The sequence below is a fragment of the Peromyscus maniculatus genome, chromosome 18, assembly GCF_049852395.1.
Source record: "Peromyscus maniculatus bairdii isolate BWxNUB_F1_BW_parent chromosome 18, HU_Pman_BW_mat_3.1, whole genome shotgun sequence".
NCBI lineage: Eukaryota > Metazoa > Chordata > Mammalia > Rodentia > Cricetidae > Peromyscus > Peromyscus maniculatus.
Window position 1 is genome coordinate 18,756,010 of NC_134869.1, and position 26,874 is coordinate 18,782,883.

Consider the following 26,874-nt stretch of genomic DNA (forward strand, 5'->3'; position numbering starts at 1 on the left):
CACACAAAACAAAAGCATGCAGCCTATGCAAATTAATACACATGTATATTTTATATGCCTCTAATATATAAGATGTATGCATATGTATGTAATAGATATATCTTTTACATATATGCCACACACACACATACACACACAGACACTTTTTAAAAATGCTTTAAAACTTTTGAGTCATTGGTGCCACATTCCCTAGAATCACTTGATTTCCCTTAGAGCTGTGACTGTTCTGGGGGACAAACGTTCCCTTTAAACTTCACAACTCTGATTTCTATATCCTTTGAGGGAACACATCTCCCATGAGGGGGTTAGCTTGTAAAGAATACATGTCCTTTTCCAGGGTGTTTTAGATAGTATCTCAGGCTGTGTAGCTCAGGCAGGCTCAGGCCTCATGGAGCAGCCCAGGATGGCCACAAGTTTAGGCCAATCTTCTTCCCCTTGGTATATTCCAGAACCAAAGGGTATTAGGATTCAGGTAGGAGCTACCACACTGGTTAAGAGTGTATCTTGTGAGGTCATAGGATAGGAAAGATTCCTTGGCTGTCAGGGGCCACAAGCAGAAAGAAAGGAAACTACAAGCCAAAAATGGAGCCTTAAGAAAATAGGTTGGCAGATGGAGAGGAAAGCCTGGCCGTGCAGGTGACAGTCTTATCATTGTATACCAACTCAGCTTCCATTCCCGTGAAGGGTGGAAGCTGACGCTGGCTTGTCCCTGGTGATGCTTATGGAACTGGGACACGGGCCATATTTGCATACTTCTGGCCCTAGAAACACAACCTTGGGGGAATTCCCTGCACCACCTTTTCAGCTTCCAAGCCTTGTGCGCTGCCCTATCTCCCAGATTCCCGAGTAAGCATGCAGAGGTCCGCTCTGAGCTGCCAAGGTTCTGTTTGGGTTTTGTGGATTTGCTTGCTTTGCTCCGAAGTAGAAAGCAGCTTCAACACCTTTACAACGTGAGCTTGGTTTTGGACTTTGCATTTTAAAATCCTTTAATGTATCCAGCAGCTAATTGACACGGAGTCTGTGTCAAATGGCCCAAGTACAAGCAAGCGAGCTGCTATGTGTTTGGCCAGGTACAGAAGGTGCGCTTGGATTTGGGGCGAAGCTCACGTTTCATCACAGCATTGTGGAAACAATTTTGTCCCCAGTTCGACTTTGTCCCCTCCTTGCCTCTCAGGTCTGGGAAGTTGCTGCCCCGTACATTGAGAAATACAGAATGGAGCACATCCCGGAATCCAGGCCGCTTTCTCCAACCGCGTTTTCACTAGAATCCCTGCGAAAGAATTCAGTTACAATCCCAGAGTCTGACGATCTTTAGTGGGCTTCCTCGTGGTCGGGCACCTCGGACATGCCCGGGCCCCACACAGCCGTGGTGGGTGAGGGAGGGGCCCAGCAACCACCGTCCATGATGCGAAGAACTCGTCCCTTTTCAAGCACGCTCTGGTTAGGTCGGCGGCAGCAAAGCAGTTGCGGAACCGAGAGCCCTGTCCTCATCGCCATGGTTTGCGGAGTTCTGGCTGTCTTTGGGTCATGGCGTTTTCTTTCTTGACAATGTAAACAGGCTACTTACTCTTAAAAATGGCCACAATTCCATAGGTCTATTTTGACTCTTGGTATTAGGGAACTCAATGCAGAGCATTCTTCTTTGAAGCGTCAGACTTTTGTGAACCTTTTAAAGAAAAATTTGTCTCGAGAAACTCTCCTAGTTGACTTTCTTTGGCTGGTTGGACTGTACCATAACCTGACAAATATGCTTCAAGTCAGAATTTGTTCCTAAGCCCCTCCTCCTCCTGCTCATGGAATCGCAGAAAAGAGTCTTGAGCGAGGGGAGCTGGTTCAGGGGGTGCATAATTGAGTTCCATAATTGGGTGCATAATGAGGATCCAAACTGAGTTCAAATCTCAAGCATCTGTGTAAAAAAAAAAAAGAACAGTGTGGTGGTGGGCACCTGAGCCCCAACACTGGTGGACAGAGACAAACTCCTGGGGGGGCTCACTGCTCAGCCAGTCTTGCAGAAATGGTGAATTCCAGGTTCCTGCCTCAAAAAAAAAAATATATGATATAGAGAGTGATAAGAAAAGACATCTTAACATTTATCTCTGGGCTCTGCATGTGCCCACAGGAGCAAGTGCACCTTACACACACACACACACACACACACACACACACACACACACGGGGGGGGGGGGGGGGCGGGATGTGAACAGGTCTGAAGCCATTAACTACAAAGGTTAACAGTCCCTCTTTTTGGTTGTTTCTGGTTGTTATCTGTGTCCTACTAAGTACAGGGGTGTTGAAACAACCCCACCAAGAACGCAAAGGAGGTGGGGGATGAATATAAAGACTGCCCTTGCCTAGCCATGCCTTTCGTATGTCTCCAATCACGGCACATATCTCCTAACCGCTTGGTGATGTGCTCAGGCGAAGTTCGAAGTTAGTCCTGTCATTTCCCACAACTTAGTGCTCCATTCATCTGTTGGTAGTAAGTTTAGTGAGCAGCCTCCTGTTGCGCAGATGAGGCATTTGGGGGTCGGGGCGGGAGCTGGTCCACTGCCTGCAGTAGGTAATCATTAACATGAGCTTTGTTAACACGGGTCAGATGGGGCCCTGCAGATGATTGCCCAACCTCTGTTTCTCCCCCAAGCAGATAAAGAATCTTGTGGGTAGGCTTTGTGTCATTGTTCAGAAAGGTCGGGCAGGCGACCTCTTGACAGCCCAAGGCTGGGATGGATGACTTCGCAGCCATGGCTGGGGACACGTGCAAAACACTGCATGTGCAGGAGTCTGAACGCGTGGCTAGAAAGACTGTAGCTGGTTCACGAACACGCTTGCCAGCATCCCTTGCTGGTCACAGACGACAGGGGGCCCAAGATATATTCCCCAGCACATGGTCCTCACTCTTCTGAGCATGCCCTGTCCACAGTCTTTGCCTTCAGCAACTCAAGAGGTGAAAAAGGGCCCAGGAACAGGCTTAGCTGCAGGTTATTCTTCCTGCTAGCTTTTGCTGAATGCCAACACACACACACACACACACACACACACACACACCACGGAGTTTACCCATTCCTCTACCCAAGCTGCTGCAGAGGCAGCGGGGCCCAGCAGATGGCCGCTCCCACTCCTGGTTTGGCAATGCTGGCTTCCTGTCCACCTCGGCCTTCCTTTTGACAGATTTCACCCCTAGGTTTTGTATCTAGCTCTGTTAGTTCCCCACTTTCAAGAGTCTCCGGTAGGTAGGGGGGGCAGACTGTGTCAATGGCTTGCTATCACGGTGTTCTTTGGGGAGAAACTGAGCCTGGGGTCATGTGTGTGTTAAACACATCCTCTGGCACCGAGTTGCACTTCTACCTTCTACTTTTATTTATTTTGAACAAAGTTTAACACCTAATATTTGCTTTTCTGTTGCTGTGAGAAAACACTGGGAGCAAAAGCTGCTGGGTGGAGGAAAAGGTTTTTTTCCAGCTCACGCTCCCATGGACAGTCCATCACTGCAGCAATCTGGAGGAACACTGCTTGCTAGCTATTGACTGGCTCACTAACACCTTCTACAGCCCAGACCCACCTGCCTAGGGTGGGTGCCATCCACAGTGGGTTGGGCCTTCCCACGCCAATCATCCATCATGATAATCCTTCACAAACATGGCCGCAGGCCAATCTGATGTGGGCAGCCCCAGAGTTGAGACTTCCCGGTTGACGCTAGGCTGTGTCAACTTGACACCTGGAGCTAACCAGGACACCTCCACCTCTTCAGAAAAACACCTCTCCCGAGTGTAGCTGGTCAAGTTTCTGAACGAGTCAGTCAGAGAAAGATAACAGATCTGAGACAAGGTGCCGAACCTCGTGCCTTTCCCGTGGAGGCGTGGCAAACGAGTTGGCATATCAGGCTTCCCTTCCCCGGGGTGCTTGCCTGGGTCCCTTCACTTAGGGCAGTAGGAGAGGATGAGGCCTCAAGGTTGGGGTCCACCCACAACTTCTGCTCTTCCATTTGCTCGTTCCCTGGTGGCCGATACAAGCCACGTGGCACGCCAGAGCCAACTATAGAGGATGGACACGTGACTTAGGACACTTGTGGCCATTATCAACCTACCCAATTTATAAATTCTAATAAATAACTTGAAAAGAGATAATTTTCATACTATTATACTTGTGTTTTATTTTGGGGTCTGGCCATTCATCCTTGGGGGCTGAACACCTCTTTCACAGGGGTCGCTGAAGACCATCAGAGACCACAAATATTTACATTATGACTCATAACAGTAGCGAAATGACAGCTATGAAGTAGCAACGAAAATAATGTTATGGCTGACACGAGGCACTGTATTAAAGGGTTGCAACATTAGGAAGGTTGAAAAACGGCTGTCGTAAACAATTGATCAAAAATAAATAATCATTTTGCTTTTTGGTTACCTTTGTTAAAGGCACCAATTTATTAGGTGTGAGCATTGAAAACAAACAAACAAAAAAAAAACATAGAGAGCATTCCCTCAGCCTAGAGGTAGACCTGCTTAGTGTAAACGGCCCTGTGCGTTCTGCTCCCTGCTGAGTTCAAGAAAGGCCTGGGATTGCAAGAGAGCTAATGACATGGAAAATCTCATTGGCAACTTCTGAGAGAGCGTTTTTTTTCTCTCCCTGGAGCCAGGGAGGCCATCCATTGTTCTCTCCTGCTTGACCTGGATGAGGAAAGTGACTGACAGCCAGATCCGGGGCACTGCCGGGTGGCAGAGCAGAGGCAGGAAGGTGTCTATCCGGGTCATCGCGTGGCTGAGTTGTTGTGTATGCCTAAGGGGGCTGCCCTGCTTCTGAATTTCCAGTGATGAGCTGAAAAGGCTGCTTTTCCCCACATCTCTATCCCTTTACTTCTCCTCCCATCCCTTCCTAAATTTAGGGCCCCACACATTGTAGACAAGTGCTCTACCACTGACTTATATATTCCCAACTATCATTTTTTTTAAACTGTTAGGTAAGGGAGGAATGAGCTAGAGTTCTGGTTTGGTTATAGACTCGCACTAAGATGTGTGAGAGGTAGGTAATTGGGTCCTTTCATAGTTCCATGTCCAACAGCAGAAGCAAGCGTGGGAGATTAAAAAATAGCCACAGAATGAAGGGAATTCTTCACTTTTACAGACTCGAGCAGGGAGAAGCCTCCGAATCTAGTATCTTAGACAAGCAGAGGGACAGGATACAGGTGTGCTGGTCCCCTCTCCAGGGGCAGCATCTCTGGTCTGACCACAGCAGGGTATCGCTAAGTTACTCAGGCTGGTCTTGAGCATACTCCACAGGATAGGCAGCCTTCAACTCAAGATCCTCCTGCCTCAGCTTCCCAAGTAACTGGGATTACAAGCATGTACCGTCAGGCCTGACTTCCTTCCCCCTTACTTAAAAAAAAAATACATATATTATTTTTTATTTTCTGTGTATAGGTGTTTTGCCTGCATGTATGTCTGTGCACCACATGCCTGGTGCCTGTGGAGGCCAGAAGAGGGCATCGGATTTGCATACCGACAGTCGTGTCCTTGGGAAGAGCAGCCAGTGCTCTTAGCCACTGAGCCATCCCTGGGGCACACACACACACACACACACACACACACACACTTTTAAAGCCACATCTGGTCAGGTTCTTGACACCTGTCATGAATATTATGCCTCTTGGCCCAGTGTGTGGGACTGAGCCAGGGCTGTGGTGCATCACCTGACCAGCGCAGTCTGCTCTTTAAGGACTTTTCAGGCACAGCCATACTGAATGGAATGGCAGAAGTCATAAAGCCAGCACAGCTGCTTGACAAAGATCCAGCAGAGCTGAGCCCCATGATGGCTGCCATGCCACCTTTGGTTTTCATCTCTACCCGGTGCATACTTGGGATACTTTTAATATTTGTACAGTTTGAGGATATTGGATTGATGGAAATTTCTTTTGCACCATTTATGCCTTCTCCCCAGGAATGCTGCTTCGAAGCTTCCCCAGGAAAGTCCTGAACATACTATTCCCCCCCCACACACACACACACTTTGAGGGAGATATCCTTATCTACTTGAAGGTCTTCTTTATGCCTTGGAGGTTGTGACACATAAAGAAGAAGCCAGAGGTTCCTTCATGAGGCTGTGAGACATTCTTGAAACATCCGTCTCTGTACTTTCAAAACAAAATAAACTCAAAAAGGTCAAGAAGATCCGGTGGGCTAGAGGAGTTGGCCACAGGTCAGATTACAAGGCTCTTCCCACTGTACACTTAGACAATAATGTGGCATTCAACTCTGCCCTACACAGAGACATATTGATAAGCAAAGTATGGAGTGGAAAGATAATGAAAGTATGAGATGTCAGGACCTCCCTCTCTTGGTAGTTAGCTCTTACAGAGCCACTATAATGTCATATGACCAAGGAACAACAGAATGCCAGGATTAGACATATAAACAAATTCAATAAAGATATAAATGTCAACATTGATTGTATTGTGCCAGAATTTGAATAATAACTGCAGCAGCTTTGGCCTGAGGATTTTTCCTGGGTACTCTGACCACTAAGCATTAATAATATACTGCTTGGGACATGGCAAAAAGTTCAAGGTGGTTGAAGATTTTGTTTTGGTCTAATGTCCTTGAAGCAACCAAAGCTACCAACCTGAGAACAGGCTGTCATATGCCTCTAGATTCTTAAAATTGGGTTATGGGGCCGGGCGGTGGTGGCGCACGCCTTTAATCCCAGCACTCGGGAGGCAGAGCCAGGTGGATCTCTGTGAGTTCGAGGCCAGCCTGGACTACCAAGTGAGTCCCAGGAAAGGCGCAAAGCTACACAGAGAAACCCTGTCTCGAAAAACCAAAAAGAAAAAAAAAAAAAAAAAAATTGGGTTATGGGGTTAATGAGTAAGAATGATAACTCTGTTTATTAATGATGTCAACACTTGAGAGAAAATGATTGGAAATAATAATCCTGTTCTGTTAAAGTTTATTAGTGATGACTAAAAGATGAGCAAAAGGAAATGAAACACATGCCCAAACCAAAAATGATATGATCTATATTTTGGAACATCATGAATGTATCACTGCTTACTAAATTATGTATAAATAAACAAACACTCCAGCTGGGCGGTGGTGGTGCACGCCTTTAATCCCAGCACTGGGGAGGCAGAGCCAGGCGGATCTCTGTGAATTCAAGGCCAACCTGGTCTACAGAATGAGTTCCAGGAAAGGCACCAAAACTACACAGAGAAACCCTGTCTCAAAAAACAAAAAAGAAAAGAAAAGAAACATTCTGGCTGCTAGTCAGTCAGTAAGGTTGCAGGATCTGCCGGATCACCATGGCCTGGCTCACTTCCTTCCCCAGCCGACTCCTTATACTCTCTGCAGGACCCATCCACCACTGGGGATGGCTCCTGACCAGATGTCCTCCCTATTCAGATTCCCTGCTGGTTTCCTTCTTCCTGAAGGCTCACCGGAGGTTCTTTGTTCGTGTATCCTGTATCCTGCATTTGGTGTAAACAGCTTAGATGCAAGAAGGTAGAACATGGGTAGTGAACTTCTGCCCTCCAGGGATCCTCCATTGTGCGGTAAGCCTGTATTTAAGGTTTCCTCCCTCCTTCAATAAACGGCATTCAGCATTCTGCTGTGGTGAATAACTCGCTGTCTTTTGTCTCTGTTTTTTAATCCACAGCCCCACGGACATGGTGATAGGGTGGTGGTAATGCAAGTGCTACCACAACAGAGGCTGCCGGGAACAACGGTCATGTGACTTGATTGTCAGGGAGGCCTGGAGGAGGTGGCTGGACTGGCGTCCCAGCCGGTGGGAGTCAGAGAAGGGAGGAAAAGAAGACATTCAAGGCAGTGTGAATTTCAGGAAGTCACTCCTTTGGTTGGTCAATTTCTGTTTTTTTGTTTGTTTGTTTGTTTGAATTATTATTTGGCATGAAGTTGGAACGCTGGCTCAGCAGTTAAGAGTACTGGCTGTGCATGCAGAGGACCTGGTTCAGTTCCCAGCATCCACACGGCAGCTCACAACTGTTGGTAACTCCGGTTCCAAAGGATCCAATATCCCTTTGTCACTTTACACACTCACCCACCGTGCACACAGTCAGGCAAAACACTCATTCACATAATCTAAAAATAAGTGTTAAAAAAATTTTTTTTGGATAAGATCTCATGTAGCCCAGGCTGGCCTTGAACTCACTGTGTAGCTGAAGCTGGCCCTCCTGTCGATTTATCTCTAGTGCTAGGATTACAGGCATGGGTGGATGAATTTCTAAATGAGTGTCAACTAGGATCTGAGTCTTTGCACTTCCAGCCTGGGCAGTAGGCCAGGTTAGAAAACAAATGATCATCATAAAGTGTAGAAATACCGTGGGGGAAGTACTGGGAAGAACCAATCAGAAACCAGGACACGGAAAGCATAACTCATGCTAACCGCATAGCTGGGGTGGAGTGGAGGGTGGAGGTGGGGGGTGGGATCTCTGAGCTCCTGAGAGTGTCTAAGGGCCAGGCTGGCACAGGGTGGTTTCCACCACGTGAGTTCCAGGTGGCCACCATAGCTTCTATAGAACCAACCAGAAAACATGTGACTTCATATTTCAAACTGTAAAATTTAGAGTAACTTCCCGTCACGGCGGGGGGTGGGGGGGGTGTTCTTGCTAAGAGACTGGCACTGCCTTTACCTTTCAATGGCTCATTCTTAGACCAAGAGTTGGACATCTCAGTTTCCGGTAAAACTAATCTAAATATCAAATTATTATGTTTTACCAGTGGGTTATTCTCTCTCTCTCTCTCTCTCTCTCTCTCTCTCTCTCCCTCTCTCGGAACTCACTTAGTAGACCAAGCCAGTCTTGTACTCAGAGACCCGCCTGCCTCTACCTCCTGAGGACTTGTAGGTTATTTTTTTTTAAGGGAGCAAGCTTTTAAGGCTGTCTGGCATCGGCTTTACTTTCTAATGTCCGTCTTAGCCCTAGTAGGATCATAAATTCCCTGAAGGCAATGCCCAGCCTAGAATCAGAACTTCACACAGAAAAGGAACAACCTCTACATTTTTTAATTCACGGTGACCAAAGCCTCGTGTGTGTCTTTGTTCAAATACCTTAGCTCACCTGTCCTACACAGCACCCGGCGCACACATTCCGCCTCAGAAGGGTGATACTGCCTCCCAAAGGTGAAGACTTCTTGGCAGGCAAAAAGTCAAACTGTATTGAACTACGATGACCCATAAGTCTTTGCAGTTCCTCTTCTATCTCCTTCCTGTGCTGTTTTGTTTTGTTTATGTTTGAGAAAGGGTCTCACAATCCTCCTGTCTCCAGCAACCCAGTGCTAGAATTTCAGGTGTTTATCACCACCCTGGCCCACAGGTGGGGGAGGGTTGTCTTTGAAAGGGGCTAAGGTGCCAGCTGGTGGTGGCACACACCTTTAATCCCAGCGTTTGGGAGGCAGAGGCAGGCAGATCTCTGTGAGTTCGAGGCCAGCCTGGTCTACAGAGGGAGTTCCAGGACAGCCAGGGCTACACAGAGAAACCCTGTCTCACAAAAAAAGGGTGGGGGAAGTTGGGGAAACACTAAGGTTTTTCTCCTGGGACTGTGGATAATTTAGAGGCCTTGGTTATAAAAGCCTGGATTTGGCCTCACCTAGTCTCTCTGTCTTCTGTGGGGTTGACAAAGCACTGGAGTTCGGAGGGTGGCTGCTCTCCAGAGCTTGTACCACACCATTTGAACTTGAACCGACACCACTGTGAGCTAAACAAATCTCTTCGCTCCACAAGTAGCATGGCTCAGGTGTATTATTCCAGCAGCCAAAACTGACTAACGCAGCATCCTGACTCGATTTCTGCTGAACGTTACAGCACCTCATTAATTCAGGCTCTGAATACGATGGGGGTCTGGCAACTGATGTTTATTTGTAAAATCACTGCTCTGCAATAGGACAGTGTTTGATGATGCTGTGATTGCAAAGATCACGGAAACCTTTTACAAGTTTTCAAGTAAGGTGACGCAGCGTTAGACACACCAGTTTATACAAATAATCATTCACTCTGCAAACGAGTCTGTGATTTGTTCTTTGAACAGTTCGAAACACTCTGTAGACAATACTGCTGATCTACTTCCGGGGGCGGTCAGGAAGCAACAATGGTGACAGCGGCAGATATTTACACAATAAAACGTTTTCCGTGGCTTTGTGCTATAAAAAATTTTAAAGGTTTTCTTTTAAAGCTACCTCATTGGTGTTGATTAAAATGCATTCGTCTAAGAGAGTTTCCATGTCTGTGCAAGATATCGAGTCTTGAACTCTGTGCTGAAGCTTCATTTCAAAGGCCGACAACTCTGCCCCAGAAAGCCCTCACTGACCAGAAGGCATCTCAAAAGACAAACTCTCCTGAGAGATGGTTCTGTTTGCTTGTTAGGAAATGGTACCGTTGGCCTCAGTGGGCAGATCGCTAGCAGATATGAAACAGAACTCTCAGGCCAAGTTTGTTTCTCCCACAGAGTCACTTCTGAGCGACCTCATCATGCTTACCCCAGAATACCTGCAGCCAGTCTTTGGGAAAACAACTCTACATTTCATCACAAGAGGTTTACCTGTGTGCACATCCAGGTACACATGCTTGAGTCGAATAAACTAACCCCTTGGGTTTTCAAGGGAACAGCAGAGCGCTGACGAATGAGGCAGCTGAAGTGACATAGACCGACCTGGCAAACCCCGGAAATGCTTTAACTCACGTGGACTTAGTGGATACAGAGAAAGTGTCTTCTCATTCCTTCCAGATCTATCATTTTTGAAGTATATTTTTAGCTTTCTACATTTAGCTATGTGGAGGTGTGCGTGCGTGTGTGCGTGCCTGTGTATGTGTGTGCATACACACGCGTGCGTGCATGTGATCAGGTACACACCACAGTGAGTATGTGGAGGTTATGTAGAGGTTATGTGCAGGTGTGCGTGCGTGCGTGCGTGCGTGCGTGCGTGCGTGCGTGCGTGCGAGATCGGGTACACACCACAGTGAGTACGTGGAGGTCAGAGTGACTCTCAGGCACTCTCTCCTTCCACCAGCTGAGTCCCCAGAGGCCGAACTCCGGTCACCGGGCTTGGTGACAGGAGACTGCCCACTGAGCCGTCTCATTAGCCCAGACCTGTCACTTTTTATAGATGACTCTTCCTTTAACTATAACATAGTCAATCAATTCATGATGGCCGCCGAACTGGTAAATCAAATGTTCCCACCTAGAAAGAAATCAAACAGCCGCTTCAGTGTATGTAAGTCAAAAGCATCACTGTGTCAGCACACGATGATTTAAAGTGAATTCTGTGTGCGCGCATGCGTGCGTGTGAGCATGTAGTCCTCATGCTCACACAGCCAGTGTTGTATGAACTGAGCCAGTTCTGCAGACCCTGAACTTGGAAAACCTGATTCATGAGTGGCACGTCCATAGTATCTTTGGTCGAAGGAGGCGATTCTTCCAGAAGGAGTGAAATGATGGAGCTGCTCTCCTCTAGAGAACATGGGGCCCGAGGGCTGGGACAGGCTCGTGAGAGTCAAAAGAGACATAACCTCGCCAGCATCTAGATTTAGACACCAGGAGCCAACTTGCAGCATGGGAGGCCCAGGTCGTAGACCTCGGGGGAGAATGAAGAACTCAGGAAGAGAGCAGCCGAGTGGAGGCGTTGAGAGCCGTTTGATTCCAGGAGTCAGAGAAAGAATCAGTCAGAGCCAGGATGACAAACAGAACGAGCAAAAGGTCAGGAGGTAAAGCACAAACTCAAACACACAGACCCGGGGACAAGTCCAAAGTCCAGGGAAACAGCAGGAGTCGGAGACCCGTGACAGACGCAAAGCCGGTGAAGAGACCTGAAGACTTGGCTTTCCGTGTTGTTGAGGAGCTCAAGGGAGACTTTCTGGTTGGAAAGGGGTAAAAATAGAGGGGGCTGGGTAGGGCGGAGTCTACACAGAGCCTGATACTAATACCAAGTGGGAAGGGATCTAAAACTTGCCTACATGGGCATCAAATAAGACAGCTAACAGTTACCACCGTTAGTACCAGCTTGGGAGGCCCCTCACCTGGATGCGTGGATGATGACGACGTCGCCCTGCTTGCCCACTTCCAGAGATCCGTGTGTGTGGGATTTCCCCAGCGCATAAGCCGCATTGATGGTGGCAGCGGCCAAGGCCTCTGGCATGGACATTCTCATGTTCACACAGGCCAGGTGCATGACCATCGGCTAAGGCAAGAAGAGAAAGCATTGGAGGACAACGGAGCAGCCATTGCTAAATGAGGATGCTTCTCCGCAGAGTACAAGACAGTTAAATGTGTGACTGGAAAGAACAGCCCAGAAATAGTTCCTGCTTAGTATGCAAAAGGCCCCAGGTTTTTATTCCACTCCCCTTTCCCCAAAAAGTGTGTTTATATATATATGTATATATATATGTGTAGATACAGTATTATATTATATATTACACACATATAAGTTATATATATATCTAAGTTGCTATGGGAAAATGCAAATTTACACATAAGATTCTTTTTTTTTTTTTTTTTTTTTTTTTTTTTCGAGACAGGGTTTCTCTGTGTAGCTTTGCGCCTTTCCTGGAACTCACTTGGCAGCCCAGGCTGGCCTCGAACTCACAGAGATCCGCCTGGCTCTGCCTCCCGAGTGCTGGGATTAAAGGCGTGCGCCACCACCGCCCGGCATGATTCTTAAACTTTATTATTGAATAGTACTGTGTAGTTAATATTCCGATTTTTCAAGATTCATTGCTGTGGAGGAAATTTGCCTGCACCTTTACCCACTAAATCCTCACTGTTTCTGTTATGCCCCAGAGAAGGAAAACAGCTTATTACAAAGCCCAGAGTCTCAAAGCTGAATCAGAAGACAATTCAAATTGAGATTTCCCTCTTCAGTCCTGGAGGCATTTGAGTGTGCAGAAAAATTCAATTAAACCACCGACTGTACCCTTTTCCTCCTTCTTCTCAGAGACATATTTTTTTGATTTTTAAATACATTTTCACGACTAATGAAAAATTTAAACATTTATCTGTCCCACGGTTTACTCTGTTCAGAAAAATACCTGGAAAGTAATTACCATTGAAAAGCAGTATGCATTGGGGTTGAAATCACTGCCCAGGGCAACTATGACTCCCTCATCCAGCATCTTCCTGGCTCGAGGCTGCTTCAACCTAAGGGGAGGGGGAAAAGCTGTCAGTCTCCAGCTGGAACTTTTGTGTTATTATTATTTTAAGGTGTGTTGCTTTTGTTTATGTTGCATTTGTTTAACTCAGTGAGGCTGTGTGACTGTGCCTGTCTAAAACACCTGGTGGTCTCATAAAGCCCTGAATGGTCAATAGCGAGGCAGGAGAAAGGATAGGTGGGGCTGGCAGGCAGAGAGGATATATGGAAGGAGAATCTGGGATGAGAAAAAAAAATCAACGAACGAGAGAGGAAAGAGAAGGACATCAGGGGTCAGCCATCCAGCTACACAGCAAGCCACGGAGTAAGATTTACAGAAGTGAGAGAATGGGAAAAGCCCAGAGGCAAAGGTAGATGGGATGATTTAAGGAAAGCTGGCTAGAAACAAGCCAAGCTAAGGCCGGGCATTTATAATTAAGAATAAGCCTTTGTGTGTGATTTATTTGGGAGCTGGGTGGCGGGCCCCCCAGAAAAGTAAAAAAACAAACAACGACACTTTTGCGAGAACAAAGGGAACATTTCTAGAAGAGGGAAGAAAGCTCCAGGGCAAGTGGTGGGGTAGAAGAGAGCATCAGCATCCCCCAACGTTGTAGGGGTTTATCTATGGTTTGCACCTTTAGGATGATGACCTTGTACCCTGTTGTTGCAGCTCTTGGCATCTAAGTGAGTACCATCAGCATCCTCGGGAGTTTGTGTGGACCGGTGCCTAGGCGCCCTGGATGTCTGTGTCCTCACAACCTGTACGTGAAGGCCACGTGTCAGGGTGCAAAAGGTCCTTACCTCAGCATGTAGGCCGTGGTGGGCAGGAGGATGGCGGCACACCGGGCCGCAGCCATGGCGGTGATGCCTTCATCACTGACCTCCTCCAGGTGACTGATCGCCTGTGCTCCTAGTTCAGCCCCGAGCTAGGCAGGATGGGCAGAAAGGGAAAGGTTTACCGTACAACAGTTCAATACGTAGCCGTGACGCTGCTTCCCCAGCTCCGAGAAGGAGAATTCTTGTCAACTACTTCTGATGAGCACAGACCCCCAGACAGATACAGGGTTTGTCACGGACAGCCATTTGAAAATTAGTGTGTTGCTAAAAACTAGTCTTAAAGTGGGGTATGGTGGCTCACATAGGTGATCCAAGCACTTGGAAGACTGAGGCAGGAGAATTGCCAGCCTAGGCTAGCTTTATAGTGAGTTCCAGGGCAGCCAACACAATAGAGACCTTGTTAAAAAAAAAAATTAATCTTAAACACAATTGGTATTTTCTGAATCTTAATTTCATGACTCTCAGGAATCAGAATAAAAACTGGGAATAATATTGGTAATAAAATCTAATTAGCATTCACAGAAACAATAAATATGGCTGTCTTGGAATGCCATCCACTCTGGGAGAAAAGTTCAGGTAAAAAAAAAGAACAAAAAACTTTAAATAATTTGAGGCTATCAACTTGAAAGTGGTTTTTTTTTTTTTTTTTTTTTCCAGAAGAAACATTGAGACTTGATTGCCAGAAACGACTCAGGAATGACTGAGTAATGACTGGGGAAACCTCAGAGTGGTCTCTTCTCAGTGTGGTCTGCCATATACTTTATTCCCGATGGGATGCGTTTCACACACACACACACACACACACACACACACACACACACACACACACAATTCCAAGCTGAGGACTGGCAAGTTAAACAACCCAAGGGGAAGAATCCAGACCGTCATTTGCTGTTACACCATGGCCGTGAAAGGCTGTCATGTCCTAACCAGAGGGAGGGGCTGACCCCCTGAATCTGCAGCGTGCTCCTGTCTGAAGATGTCTGGGACAGATGATCTGGGAAGTCTGGTGGTCCTCGGGAAACACCTGGGGGGGGGGGGTTTCCTCTCTGACTTTGGAATCACCCTTGCTTTCCAAATTTGATCTACTTATTATGGGTATTGGGTTCTCTCAGTTTTATCTGCTAGTTGCTCTCTCTGACCAATAGTAACTCATTGACCACGCAGATCACATTCATTCAACAAACTCAGCAAACACATGCAAACATGTATCCCAGGCACTGTACTGACCTCCAGAGATAGGGAGTTTCAAGTGGTGGGTGCAAGCTTAGCCAGTGGGGGAAAAACAGGGTGAAGGCACAGTCTCTAACATTTAGGAGATTTGGGATGGGGTCCCAGAGAAGGGGCAGCTAAGGTGAAACGTGGATGAGAGTATGAATTATCCACATTAGAGAAACAGCATGTTCGAAGCATAGGATGTTAAAAGTAGTCTGTTGTGGCTGGTTCCTGACAGAGAGGCAGAGGAGGTGAAAAAATACGAAAGAAATAAGGGGAGAGATAAGGAAGGTCCAGATCCTGATACCCACGTACCAAGGTCAGAATTTATACTAAGAGCAAAATTCTAAGCCTTGTCTTAGTTGGGGTTACTATTGCTGTGATAAAACACCATGACCAAAGCAAATTGGGGGGGACGGTAATGCGGTAATGTGGCTTGTACTTCTACATCATTGTTCATCATCAAAGGAAGTCAGGACAGGATCTCAAATAGTGCAGAAACCTGGAGGCAGGAGCTGATGCAGAGGCCATGGAGGGGTGCTGCTTACTGGCTGGCTCATCATGGCTTGCTCAGCCTGCTTTCTTATAGAACCCAGGACCACCAACCCAGGGATGGTACCACGATGGGCTAGGCCCTCCCCCATCAATCATTATTTAAGAAAATGCTCTGCAGTTGGATCTTATGGAGGCTTTTTCTCAACTGAGGTTGCCTCCTTTCAGATGACTCTAGCTTGTGTCAAGTTGACATAAGACTAGCCACCCCCACTGACCCCTAGTCAATTTGACCCACAAATATGGCTGTGAAGTCATAACCTTCCCTTTCTTGTTCATCCCAGAGATCACACACTAATACGAACATTATAAAGTCCAATTTTTAGAAGCCCCACAGTCTTTACAACTTCCAACATTCAAAGCCTGTAAGAGGGGAGAGATGGGCTGCCCAGGGGAAGTGGGTCTGAAGGCTGCGTTAAAATGGAGTCGAGAATGAAGGACAAATGAGCAGGGCAGAAATCCTAGTAGGCTGCTGGAGGTTTGTGCCACCCAGTAACGTAAGAGACAGGGACATAGAGATTCATGGGAATAGAACTGGGCAGACTTGGTGATTGGCTGACAGAGTCGGGGTGGGGGGGAGAGGATTCCGATGGGTGCCCACGTTTTTGACGTAGCCGACAGACAAAGGATGGTGGTGTCCATGGAGGCATGAGACACGGGCCAAGGTTTGAAAATGACATTAAGACAGCAAGTCAGATCTGTTTAACGTGAGACCCAGGTGGACCATCTGCACCTGTTTATGTCTCTCTCAAGGGTGGTTGTTTCATTCAGCTCTAAGTTTACAGGGAAAAAAAACCTAGACTCAGCTGGACATGACGGCACACCTTTAATCCCGGCACTGGGGAGGCAGAAGCAGATGGAGCTCTATGAATGTGGGCGACATTGTCCCATAGAGGCGGGGCTTAGGTCGAATAAAAAAGGAAAAAGCAAGTGGGTTCCCTATTGCTGAAGTTTTCTCCAGTCCTGCCTGGCCCACAATCAGGACAAATCTCTCTCACCCGCCAGTCCCACAGCCGCTCAGACCCAACCAAGTAAACACAGAGACTTATATTGCTTACAAACTGTATCGCTGTGGCAGGCTTCTTGCTAACTTCTTATATCTTAAGTTAACCCATTTCTATTAGTCTATAAGTTGCCACATGGCTCGTGGCTTACCAGTATCTTACATGTTGGTACTCATGGCAGCGGCTGGCAGCATCTCTCTGCCTCAGCCTTCCACTTCCCAGAATTCTCTTCCCTCTTTGTCCTGCCTATACGTCCTGCCTGGCCACTGGCCAATCAGCACTTTATCTATCAATCATCCACAGCAGTTCCCAGCATTCCTCTGCTTCCTGACTGTGACAAGGTGACATCTGCCTCACGCTCCCACCCCCACGTCTTCCCCACCATAACAGACTGTGTCCCTAAACCATGGGACAAAATAAGCCCTCCCTTGTAAAGCGCTTCAGCTGGCTATTTGTCATGTGACAGAAAAGTAGCTAATTCACGTGCCAACATGCCATGGATTTAGCAAATGACATCACAGGGATGCTTCTCTTCACTGTGTCCATAATAAACGTCACAGGAGACGATAAAAGAAATAACCAGGCTAGGGGCAGCACAGTGCTCCAGCACCAGCTTAGCAAGCTCAGGGCAACAGCCACCACGGGAAGTGATGGGCAGACAGAAATAAGTTGTGTGTGCCCAAGCCTGTGTGTAGATACGAATGCACATGTGCCTGTGTGGACCCTTCCGTGTGGGTATGTCTGTGTGTGCAAGTGTGCGTGTGGATGTATGTGTGTCTGTGTGTGCCCTGTGTGTCTGTCTGTGTGTTTGTATGTGTCTGTGTCTATGTGTATGGCTTATGTGCATGTCTCTGTGTGAGAGAGTGTCTGTGTGTGCATGTATGTGTATGAGTGTCTCTGTGTGTATCTATTGTGAATGTGTATAAATGTGCGTGTGTGTTTGTCTCTGTGCCTATGTGTGTGTGCCTATGTGGCAACCTCAAGCACTGTTTCTCAGGTACTGGCCACCTGTTGGTCTGTCTGTCCTTCCTTTTCTTTCTTTTTCACAGAGCTTTTTTTTTTAAAGATTTATTTATTTGTGTACAGTATTCTGTTTGCATGTGTCCCTGCAGGCCAGAAGAGGGCACCAGATCTCATTACAGGCGGTTGTGAGCCACCATGTGGTTGCTGGGAATTGAACTCAGGTCCTCTGGAAGAGCAGCCAGTGCTCTTAACCTCTGAGCCATCTCTCAAGGCCTTGTTTTTGTTTTGTTTGCAGGTCTGGAATTCACCAAGTACTCTAGTCTAGAGCCCTGGGATCTGCTTATCTCTCCCTCTCCATGGTTGGGATTAGAAGCACATACCACCGTGCCTAGACTGCCTTACATGGGTCTTGGGGATCAGCCCTGAGTCTTTGTACTTTCAAGGCCAGCATTTTACTGAAGGAGCCATCCCCCGGTTCCTCAAGAAAGTTCCTACAGAGGTCACGGGTCCCCAGGCTCAGCCAGACCAGAAACTGCCCATTCTCTACCTTTTCAGAAGGGCACTCCTAACTCTGACCAAATGGGTCGCGTATTCTGCGGCATCAGTGTGCAGGAAAGAGCCAACTGTCAGCCATACCTCGGCAGCCTTCATCGGGTGGAGCTCATCCCCGTGGAAGTTGATCTGTAACCCCATCTTTTTCCCACCTTCAAGAATCCTTCTGGTGGTATCCAGATCAAAGACACCTTTCTCACAGAACACATCTATGTTGTCAACGTGAAGTTCCCCATTTTCTCTGAGTTCTTTCAGCCTTGGTAGGTGGTTACTGATGATGTCATCAGTGGCTTCAATGGCGGTTTTTCCTCTAGTGGGAAGAAATGAGATAATCGTGGGCATATTATTTATATATGTTTTTATTTATTTAAATATATATTCTTTAATATGCATATACTTTAATTTCATATGTAATGCACTGCTTAATACATGTATTTATTATGTGCACTATATATACACATTAAAGACTATATATAGTTTAATAAAGGAAGAATAATAAACAGTATAGGCAAGTGAGCTTAGGCTTCAGAAAGGAAGAGGAAAAGTCCAGAAAAGAAGCCAGAGCATTCGGCAGTTGTACCGTGCGCACACAGCAGGGGTGGCTTCCGTTTGAAAGACCTTGTTATACATAATACGCAGAGATATAAACTGCTCAGCCTCACGAGGCTGTGTGGCCTTCGGGGATGCCAGCAAGGCTGAATTTCTCTCTCAAGGACACTTAGAGGACCCTCTGAGCCCCAGATGTCATACTTCCTCTTTTCTTTTTCCTCTCTATTCACAAGTATTCCTGGAGCCTTCACTTAAGGCATCCTGCCTCACTAACAGGAGTGGGGCAGGGAGCAGAAAGTCTTGAAATGCTCTGTAGAACTTGGGAGTTGTAGCTGGGCAGTGGTGGCACACGCCTTTAATCCCAGCACTCAGGAGGCAGAGGCAGGCGGATCTCTGTGAGTTCGAGGTCAGCCTGGTCTACAGAGGGAGATCCAGGAAAGGCGCAAAGCTACACAGAGAAACCCTGTCCCAAAAAACCAAAAAAAAAAAAAAAAAAAAAAAAAAAAAAAAAAAAAAAAAAAAAAAAACCCAAAACCTCCATCCCTGTATTTGGCACGGTGGTTCTCACGCAGCAAAACACGCAGGTGGACCAGCAGAGGTCAAGAAGCAGAGTGTTTACATAAGCTATTCCTACTTCTCACAGCCGTGACATAGAGCAAGGGGTAGACAATCCTTTATGACACGTGTGCTGTTCATGTTTGAAACAGTTAAGAAACGCCCTTTAAAAACGGCCTAGCTAACAGCTAAACTGCATTTAAACTCAGGTTTCAATACTTAAAAATTAAAAAGCAGGCTGTCTCACACTTTACACTTGAAACTATCTGCAACGTTCTACAGACAGGCTCTTTCAAAAGTCTCAGTTCAAACTTCAGTAATTTCAAAAATAGAAATGCTAAAAGTTTAAAACAAGGATAACTGGAAATAACAAGTATTTTTATTTCTTTCCTGCATGATCAGGAATTCTTTTTTTTTTTTTTTTTTTTTTTTTTTTTTTTTTTTTTTGAGACAAAAATCTCACAATGTAGCTCTGGCTGGCCTGAAACTTCCTGTGTAGACCAGGCTAGCCTCAAACTCACAGAGATCAGCCAGCTTCTGCCTTCTGGGTGCTGGCTTTAAAGGCCTGCACCATCATGCCTCGGGTGTGTTTTTAATACAAAACTTTAGTGTTACTTTTTTGGTTCTTCTGATTGAAGATCATAAGTGAATATCAATATTAGCAATTATGTTCCTATACAACACAGTGCCATAGTGATTCTCAGTATACTGTATTCCTTCAAACTACTCCAAAAAAGATTTGAAGGCTTTCCTCCACAAAGAGTGGTAAGTAAAGTCATGCATGTCAGTGTGATTCAGCCACTTCACAATGTATGTGCATTTCCAAACTGCATCTTGTATATAATAAATATACACAGTTTTAAATAATCAAATAATAGTTTGAAATTCATAAAAGCAAAAAAAGCTAAAAATGAACTGAAATGATTGAAGTTTAGATACTGTTTGTAACATAAGTCTATGGCGGGTGTATGTTCCAGTCATCAAGCTGAAGACTGGGCAAAGAGTTTGGAGACAGGCACTCTGACGACCTTTGAGACCAGGACCTTGTACCTTCCTGTCTGGAAGTTCCGGGATAGAAAGGAACTGAACAGCTAGGCTATTAGAGACAGAGTTCTTTTTATAAAGCCAAGTAGCAGAGATTCTTCAGATAAAGGTAGAGGCTAGAGAGAGATCACATTAATAAAATGAAAATATTTGCTATGGAGTAAACAGATTAACGAAAGCCCTCCTGCAGACATCGAGACGACACGCTTTGGTCTCCTAGAGGAAATAACTAGTGATTTTTTCGCTGGGTGGTGGCGGCGAACGCCTTCAATCCCAGCAGTTGGGAGGCAGAGGCAGGTGGATCTCTGTGAGTTTGAGGCCAGCCTGGTATACAGAGCGAGTTCTGGGACAGGCACCAAAACTACACAGAGAACCCCTGTCTCGAAAAGAAAGAAAGAAAGAAAGAAAGAGAGAGAGAGAGAGAGAGAGAGAGAGAGAGAGAGAAGGAAGGAAGGAAGGAAGGAAGGAAGGAAGGAAGGAAGGAAGGAAGGAAGGAAAGAGGGAGGGAGGAGGGAGGGAGGAAGGAAGAAAAAGAAATAAATAAAAAGAAAAAAATAACTAATGATTTTTACAGTGGTTTAAGCTAATTGATTATCCTGGGAAATTATTTGAATTAGTAGCGATAATTGGAAAGGACTCGAGAGGGGCCATTCTTTATACTAATGAAAAGAAGGCTTGAAGCATTTTCCCCGTTTTCAACCTTAAAGGACTAAGAAAACTGAAGAGGTTATTGGACCCCCTTCCTCAAACCACCTGAGCACCACGACCTTTAGAAACAGAACATCTCGGTGGTAGAGCGCTTGCCTAGCAAGTGCAACGCCCTGGGTTCGATCCTCAGCCTTGGGTTCGATCCTCAGCTCCAGGGGGAAAAAAAAACATCTCCCAGAAGCTTCTCCACATGGTCTCCGGGCAAGAGATGAAGTGCTAGAGCCCCTCCACCCTCCAGAGAACACAGCCCTAGCTCCGTTCCCAACGCCTGAGTGACAGCTGCGCCCCACCCGGAGATTACTTGGGGACCGAGTGAGCCCCGCAGTACGTGGCCGAGAGGCCGAGGTGCAGCTCCCGCCGGGCGCGCTCGATGACGCGCAGCATCTTGAGCTCCGTGTCCAGGTCGAGGCCGTAGCCGCTCTTGCACTCCACCAGGGTGGAGCCGGCCCTCTGCATGCACTGCAGCCGCCCCCGGAAGGAGCCGTACAATTCCTCCTCGGAGGCGTGGCGCGTGTGCTCCACCGTGAAGTTGATCCCGCCTCCGGCCTGGTGAATGTCCATGTACGTGGCCCCTGCCAACTGAACCAAGGCATGGCTCACTCAGGGAGGGTACAGAGTAGCTCTACAGAACCTACCTCCGGGGGTGACAGTAGACGATGATGAAGAAGGGGTTCGGCAGGAAAGAGCAAGCGCGCTGTTGCAGAGGACTGGGGTTCAGTTCCCAGCATCCACGTGGCCGCACACAATCAGCTGTCACTCCTGGGGACTCAGATTCTCATATCTCTCTCTCTCTCTCTCTCTCTCTCTCTCTCTCTCTCTCTCTCTCTCTCTCTCTCTCTCTCTCCCTCCCTCCCTCCCTCCCTCCCTCCCTTCTTCTTCTTCTCTCTCTCTCTCTCTCTCTCTCTCTCTCTCTCATACACATTTAAAAATAAAGCTTAATAAAATCAACTTGACAAGACGGTTAAGAAGCAGCGAGGCATGGTACAGGCAAGGGGATCCGCAGTTCAAGGCTTCAGCGATGGAGGGAGCTTACAGGTCAGCCTGGGCGACAAGAGACCCTATTTCAATCAATCAATCAGTTTAAGAAGCGATAGGGCACAGGCACTAACAGCCCGATCAGAAAGAGGGGCACGCAGTCCTTGAAGACGCCCCCCCCGGGGGGGGGTGTGCAGAAGGGAGTCCCAAAAAGTACTTGAGAGGTAGAGATGGGTGATGTGGTGGGCGGGCAAATGGACACCCGAAGGCAGTAACAACTAACTGTCACTCAGCTCTAGGAGTATTTCAGTGTTCTATCGGTGAAGCCGGTCCTGGTGCAAAACCAGTCAACTCTCAGCTCGGTCTACATCCCTCAGCACGGTCAGCTTTGCTTTAGGGGCTTGTGCAGATCTCTACCAACCGAGGCCAAGGTCTGGGCACCAGAGTCGGAGCCTAATTTCTGTCACTCAAGCAGGCTCTGTCTACAATCCCTGTATCCCACTAGTTATCTGGGCTGTAGGAAGAGTGTCCACACAAAGCATGCACCTGGGACGCCACCCTCAGATCGTCTACGCCCTCCCCTCCCCAGACTTCAGTTTCTCCATCATCTCAGGATTGGACCACAATCTCCAAGGTGGCTTTAGCTCTGAAATTCAGTCCAATAATAAAACTGCCTTAAAAGCAGTTCCAATTTGTTGAGGAAGGTACATGGTAGCTGAAGAAAAGGATTCTTCTCCTGTTTTCCAAAATAATTTGTCATGGTTGGACTGAGTTGGTTTTTTTCCCCCTTAACAATGTGATAATGGCTCCATTTAGGAGCTAGCTATGGCTCCTGTAACTAATACAACCATTTTATGTTCTTCGTAAGTCTCATTTTTTCTGAGAGAGAGAGAGAGAGAGAGAGAGAGAGAGAGAGAGAGAGAGAGAGAGAGAGAATAACAAGACTGTTTTATTTTAGTAGTAATATATTTTTCCACCAGGAGGTGGTGGCACACCCCTTTAATCCCAGCACTCGGGAGGCAGAGGCAGGTGGATCTCTGTGAGTTCGAGGCCAGCCTGGTCTACAGAGCAAGTTCCAGGACAGGCTCCACAGCTACACAGAGAAACCTTGTCTCGAAACTGCCCCCCCCTCCAAAAAAAAAAATTCCAAGTTTATCTGCAGCAAACAGTGATTTTTCAAACTATTTCTTGAAACGCGTTCAAAATTGCAAATAATGATTTAGAATAGAGGAAGCGGGTGGGGAATTAGCCACCACATTATTGAGCTCTGTTCTGAAAAACAGTCCATAGCTGAAAACCTTCCGACTCTCCTTCTCTTAAACTGGTTGCAGACAAGGAAAGACATCCATTAAAAAGATATGCAGCAAGGGCTGGAGAGATGGCTCAGAGGTTAAGATCACTTACTGATCTTCCAGAGGTCCTGAGTTCAATTCCCAGCAACCACATGGTGGCTCACAACCATCTGTAATGAGATTTAGCGCCCTCTTCTGTATACATAATAAATAAATAAATCTTAAAAAAAAAAAAGATATGCAGCAAGACTAGATAGTTATAATTTCCTTAGTTATGATAAAAGATAAGTTAGATATAAAACCTTAGACTCACAAATATAAGATAGATAGGATATCTTCTTTATTTGCCAAATACAGATAGACTAGATATTGTAACTGTAATTCTTGCTTGATAATTGTTCTGTTATATGTAATTTTACTATGTGAAAGTTAAAACCTTCCTTTTGGAAAAAAAAAAGCGGGGGGGGGGGTAGTGCTGTAGATATCACTTTGTATAAATAAAATGCTGATTGGCCAGTAGCCAGGCAGGAAGTATAGGCGGGACAAGCAGAGAAGAGAATTCTGGGAACAGGAAGGCTGAGTCAGGAGTCGCCAGGCCAGACACAGAGGAAGCGAGATGTAAAAGTACCGGTAAGCCACGAGCCATGTGGCAACTTATAGATTAATAGAAATGGGTTAATTTAAGATATAAGAACAGATAGCAAGAAGCCTGCCACGGCCATACAGTTAATAATAAGTAATGTAAGTCTCTGTGTGTTTACTTGGGTCCAAGCAGCTGGCTGTAGGGCTGCAGGAGCTGAACAGAGCCAGGAAAACTTTAGCTACACCTATTCATCATTAGAAGGGACACCCTGCCTGAGCTTTGTTGAGTTGCTGGCCTTCAGTCTGCAATTACCTTCATTGCAAACTCGTGGACTCTCTCACCAGCCCACACGGGATGTGTATGCGCATCCACCAAACCTGCAACCAGAGTTGAGAAACGAAAGGCGTTTAGACAGTGCCTGACCCACGGTATCCAGTGCTCTGAGCGCATGGTGGGAGCCGCCCCGCTTGGAGAAGGTGTGAGCACAAGACTTTGAGCAGTTCCCTCTACGCGGCTGGTCCAGAAAGTTCTGACACAGGAGAGTCACTCAGCACCACACAAATGTCCCTCAGAGAGATCCAGCTCGGTTGTTCAGTAACTGCGCCCTCCCCAAAGAAACCTTGAAGCTAGGCTGGCAAAACTATTCACTGAGCAAAACTGAGACCACGGACTAGAAAATACACACTCGGCTACTTTGAGAAAGGACTGTCAGGAAGGTACAAGCAGCTTCAAGAAAGAAATAAAGAGGAGCTGGAGAAATGGCTCAGTGGTTAAGAGCACAGGCTGTTCTTCCAGAGGTCCTGAGTTCAATTCCCAGCAACCACATGGTGGCTCACAACCATCAATAATGAGATCTGGTGCCCTCTTCTGGCCTGCAGGCTTACTGTATACATAATAAATAAATAAATAAATCTTAAAAAAAAAAAAAAAAGAAAGAAAGAAAGAGATCTGTAGTCACTTTACAAGGATGTCACATTGGCAAAGCAGAACTTCAATACCTGGAGCCCCAGGTACTTTGGAACACCTTTAAAAACAAACCGACTGCCTTCCTCTTCACTGCCCTAGAGCCACCGTTAAATTGTTGTCGGAGTTTAAGAAACAGAGCGTCAGTACCTGGTAAGACGCATTTCCCAGAGCAATCAATTCTTTCTTCAAAGGTGTCTCCAGAAAACTGTCTTTGGATAGCGTCAGCAGGGCCGATAGCTTTTATAAACCCATCACTGGAAAAACAAACAAACAAGAAGAAATAGTTACTAAGTTTGGGGAAATTTTTCTGGAAACTCTGACGAATGATTTGAACGAGCTTTTGGATGCCCTGGAGTTAGCCAACCCTTACTGTAGGTCCCCTTTGACCTGGGTTTTTAGGAAAGAGATGGTGGCGATAGAGAAGACGAAAGTCAAACCATGTGTAGAAGAGGTTGCTAGTTTCTTCTCTAAGATCAGCGTTCCACTTCCCCACAGGACTGGATCCCTAAATGATGCCTGAACACAGCTCCTCTGCTGTCAGAGGCATGCCCAGTTGGCATGAAGCTGAGTTAGCCAGGCGCCACAGGGGGCCCTGCAGGGAGTGGACCGTTCAAGCCCACGGCTTCGATGCTTCCGGAATGCTGTTGTGTTTTAGTGAGGGAGATTTCTGTCTGCGTCAGCTTGTGTGGGAGGATTCTGAGAGTACAGAGCTCTCTTCCCAACCGCACTAACCACAGGGCTCTCCACCTTCTAAGAATGTGGGCTGCCACTCAGTGGTAGGTTCCTGGTGTCATGTTTGAACAAAACACACATCCAATAACATAGTTCTTAAAGGAAGCTAGAATTCATCTTCCAAAGGGGTTAGGTTTTTGTTGTTATTGCCCCTTTAGTGGCCGTTGAACTTTCTTAGCTGAATTTTGAGATTTCACCATTCACTACTAAGTGGGGGGGAAAGCATTAAAATAATACACATCCATCCCTTCTCTTCAGACGTGTGGGTATTTGTGTGTTTTTAATTTCAGAAAAGAACTGAAAAACAAAGCATCTAAACTACGTGTTAGCATTAATTCCCTAATGCAGGGTTTGAGTGATTTTGCAGGTCAGCTGGTGTGTGTGTGTGTGTGTGTGTGTGTGTGTGTGTGTGTGTGTGTGTGTGTGTGTGTGTGTTGATACAGGGTCTCATTGGCTGTCGTAGAATTCACTTTGTAAATCAGGCTGGCTTTGAACCACCTGCCTCTGCCTCCAGAGTGCTGGTATTAAAGGCATGAGCCACCATGCCTGACAACATAATGCACACCGCAGGTGCTTTTTGAACGAAGAAAAAAAAAGGGGGAAGGATGTGATGTTACTGTTATTTAAAAGTATTTTTTAGTTCTTATTTTTTGAGACAGGGTCTCCTGTGCAAACTCTACATGCCGCCAAGGATGGCCTTGGACTACTGACCTCTCCTTTTGTATCCTGAGTGCTGAGATTGCAGATCTGGTGTCATCGATGATGACCGCGATGAAAGACGCTCTGAAGGTGTTTTGTTGGGAGAAAGAGCTTCTAGCTCTGGTACCCCCACCCCCAGCCTGTCCCCAGCTACTCACGTGCCCACCACCAGGCTGGCGCCCTCCAGCACCGCCAGGCTGCGCAGCGCCGGCCCGGCCAGGTAGCGCTCGCCGCGGGCGCACACCAGCACCACTTGCTGCGCGTTCTCCAGCAGGAGGCGGTGGCTGTTCGCCATGGTCGTCCTAGCTGCTGGCGGGATGCAGAGGACGGTAGAGTCCCGGGTGGCCTGGGGCTCCCGGGAGGGGCGGGGCCGCGCGGGGCGGGGCGGGGCGGGAGCTGGCTAGCAAGAGCAGTGCCAACAACAACCGCTCTTTGCAATAAACTCGACTGTGGACGCCAGTCCTTCCAGGTCTCCTTTTCAGGTTTTAGGTAAAGGAGGTCAGGATTATAGCCACCATCACTCCCAA

At 46.9% G+C, this 26,874-nt stretch overlaps 2 protein-coding genes across 2 annotated transcripts in view; one reads left to right on the forward strand and one right to left on the reverse strand.

The window, feature by feature from the left end:
- The window catches only part of Hal (histidine ammonia-lyase), a 31,349-nt gene extending 27,214 nt beyond the window's left edge, over nt 1-4,135 (forward strand). Inside the window, exon 20 of the mRNA XM_006988458.4 lies at nt 1,175-4,135. Coding sequence (XP_006988520.1) covers nt 1,175-1,315 — 141 coding nt within the window. The 3' untranslated portion in view covers nt 1,316-4,135. The remainder of the gene's footprint in view (nt 1-1,174) is intronic.
- Nucleotides 4,136-9,842: 5,707 nt separating this feature from the next.
- Amdhd1 (amidohydrolase domain containing 1) lies at nt 9,843-26,699 on the reverse strand. Its single transcript, XM_006988457.4, has 9 exons — nt 26,506-26,699; nt 25,064-25,170; nt 24,263-24,327; nt 21,402-21,679; nt 18,329-18,554; nt 13,923-14,047; nt 13,039-13,132; nt 12,016-12,176; nt 9,843-11,180 (listed from the first exon to the last, which is right to left on the reverse strand). The coding sequence occupies exons 1-9, from the start codon at nt 26,640-26,642 to the stop codon at nt 11,093-11,095; spliced, it is 1,281 nt and encodes a 426-aa protein (XP_006988519.1). The 5' UTR covers nt 26,643-26,699; the 3' UTR covers nt 9,843-11,092.
- Between the last annotated feature and the right edge of the window lie 175 nt (nt 26,700-26,874).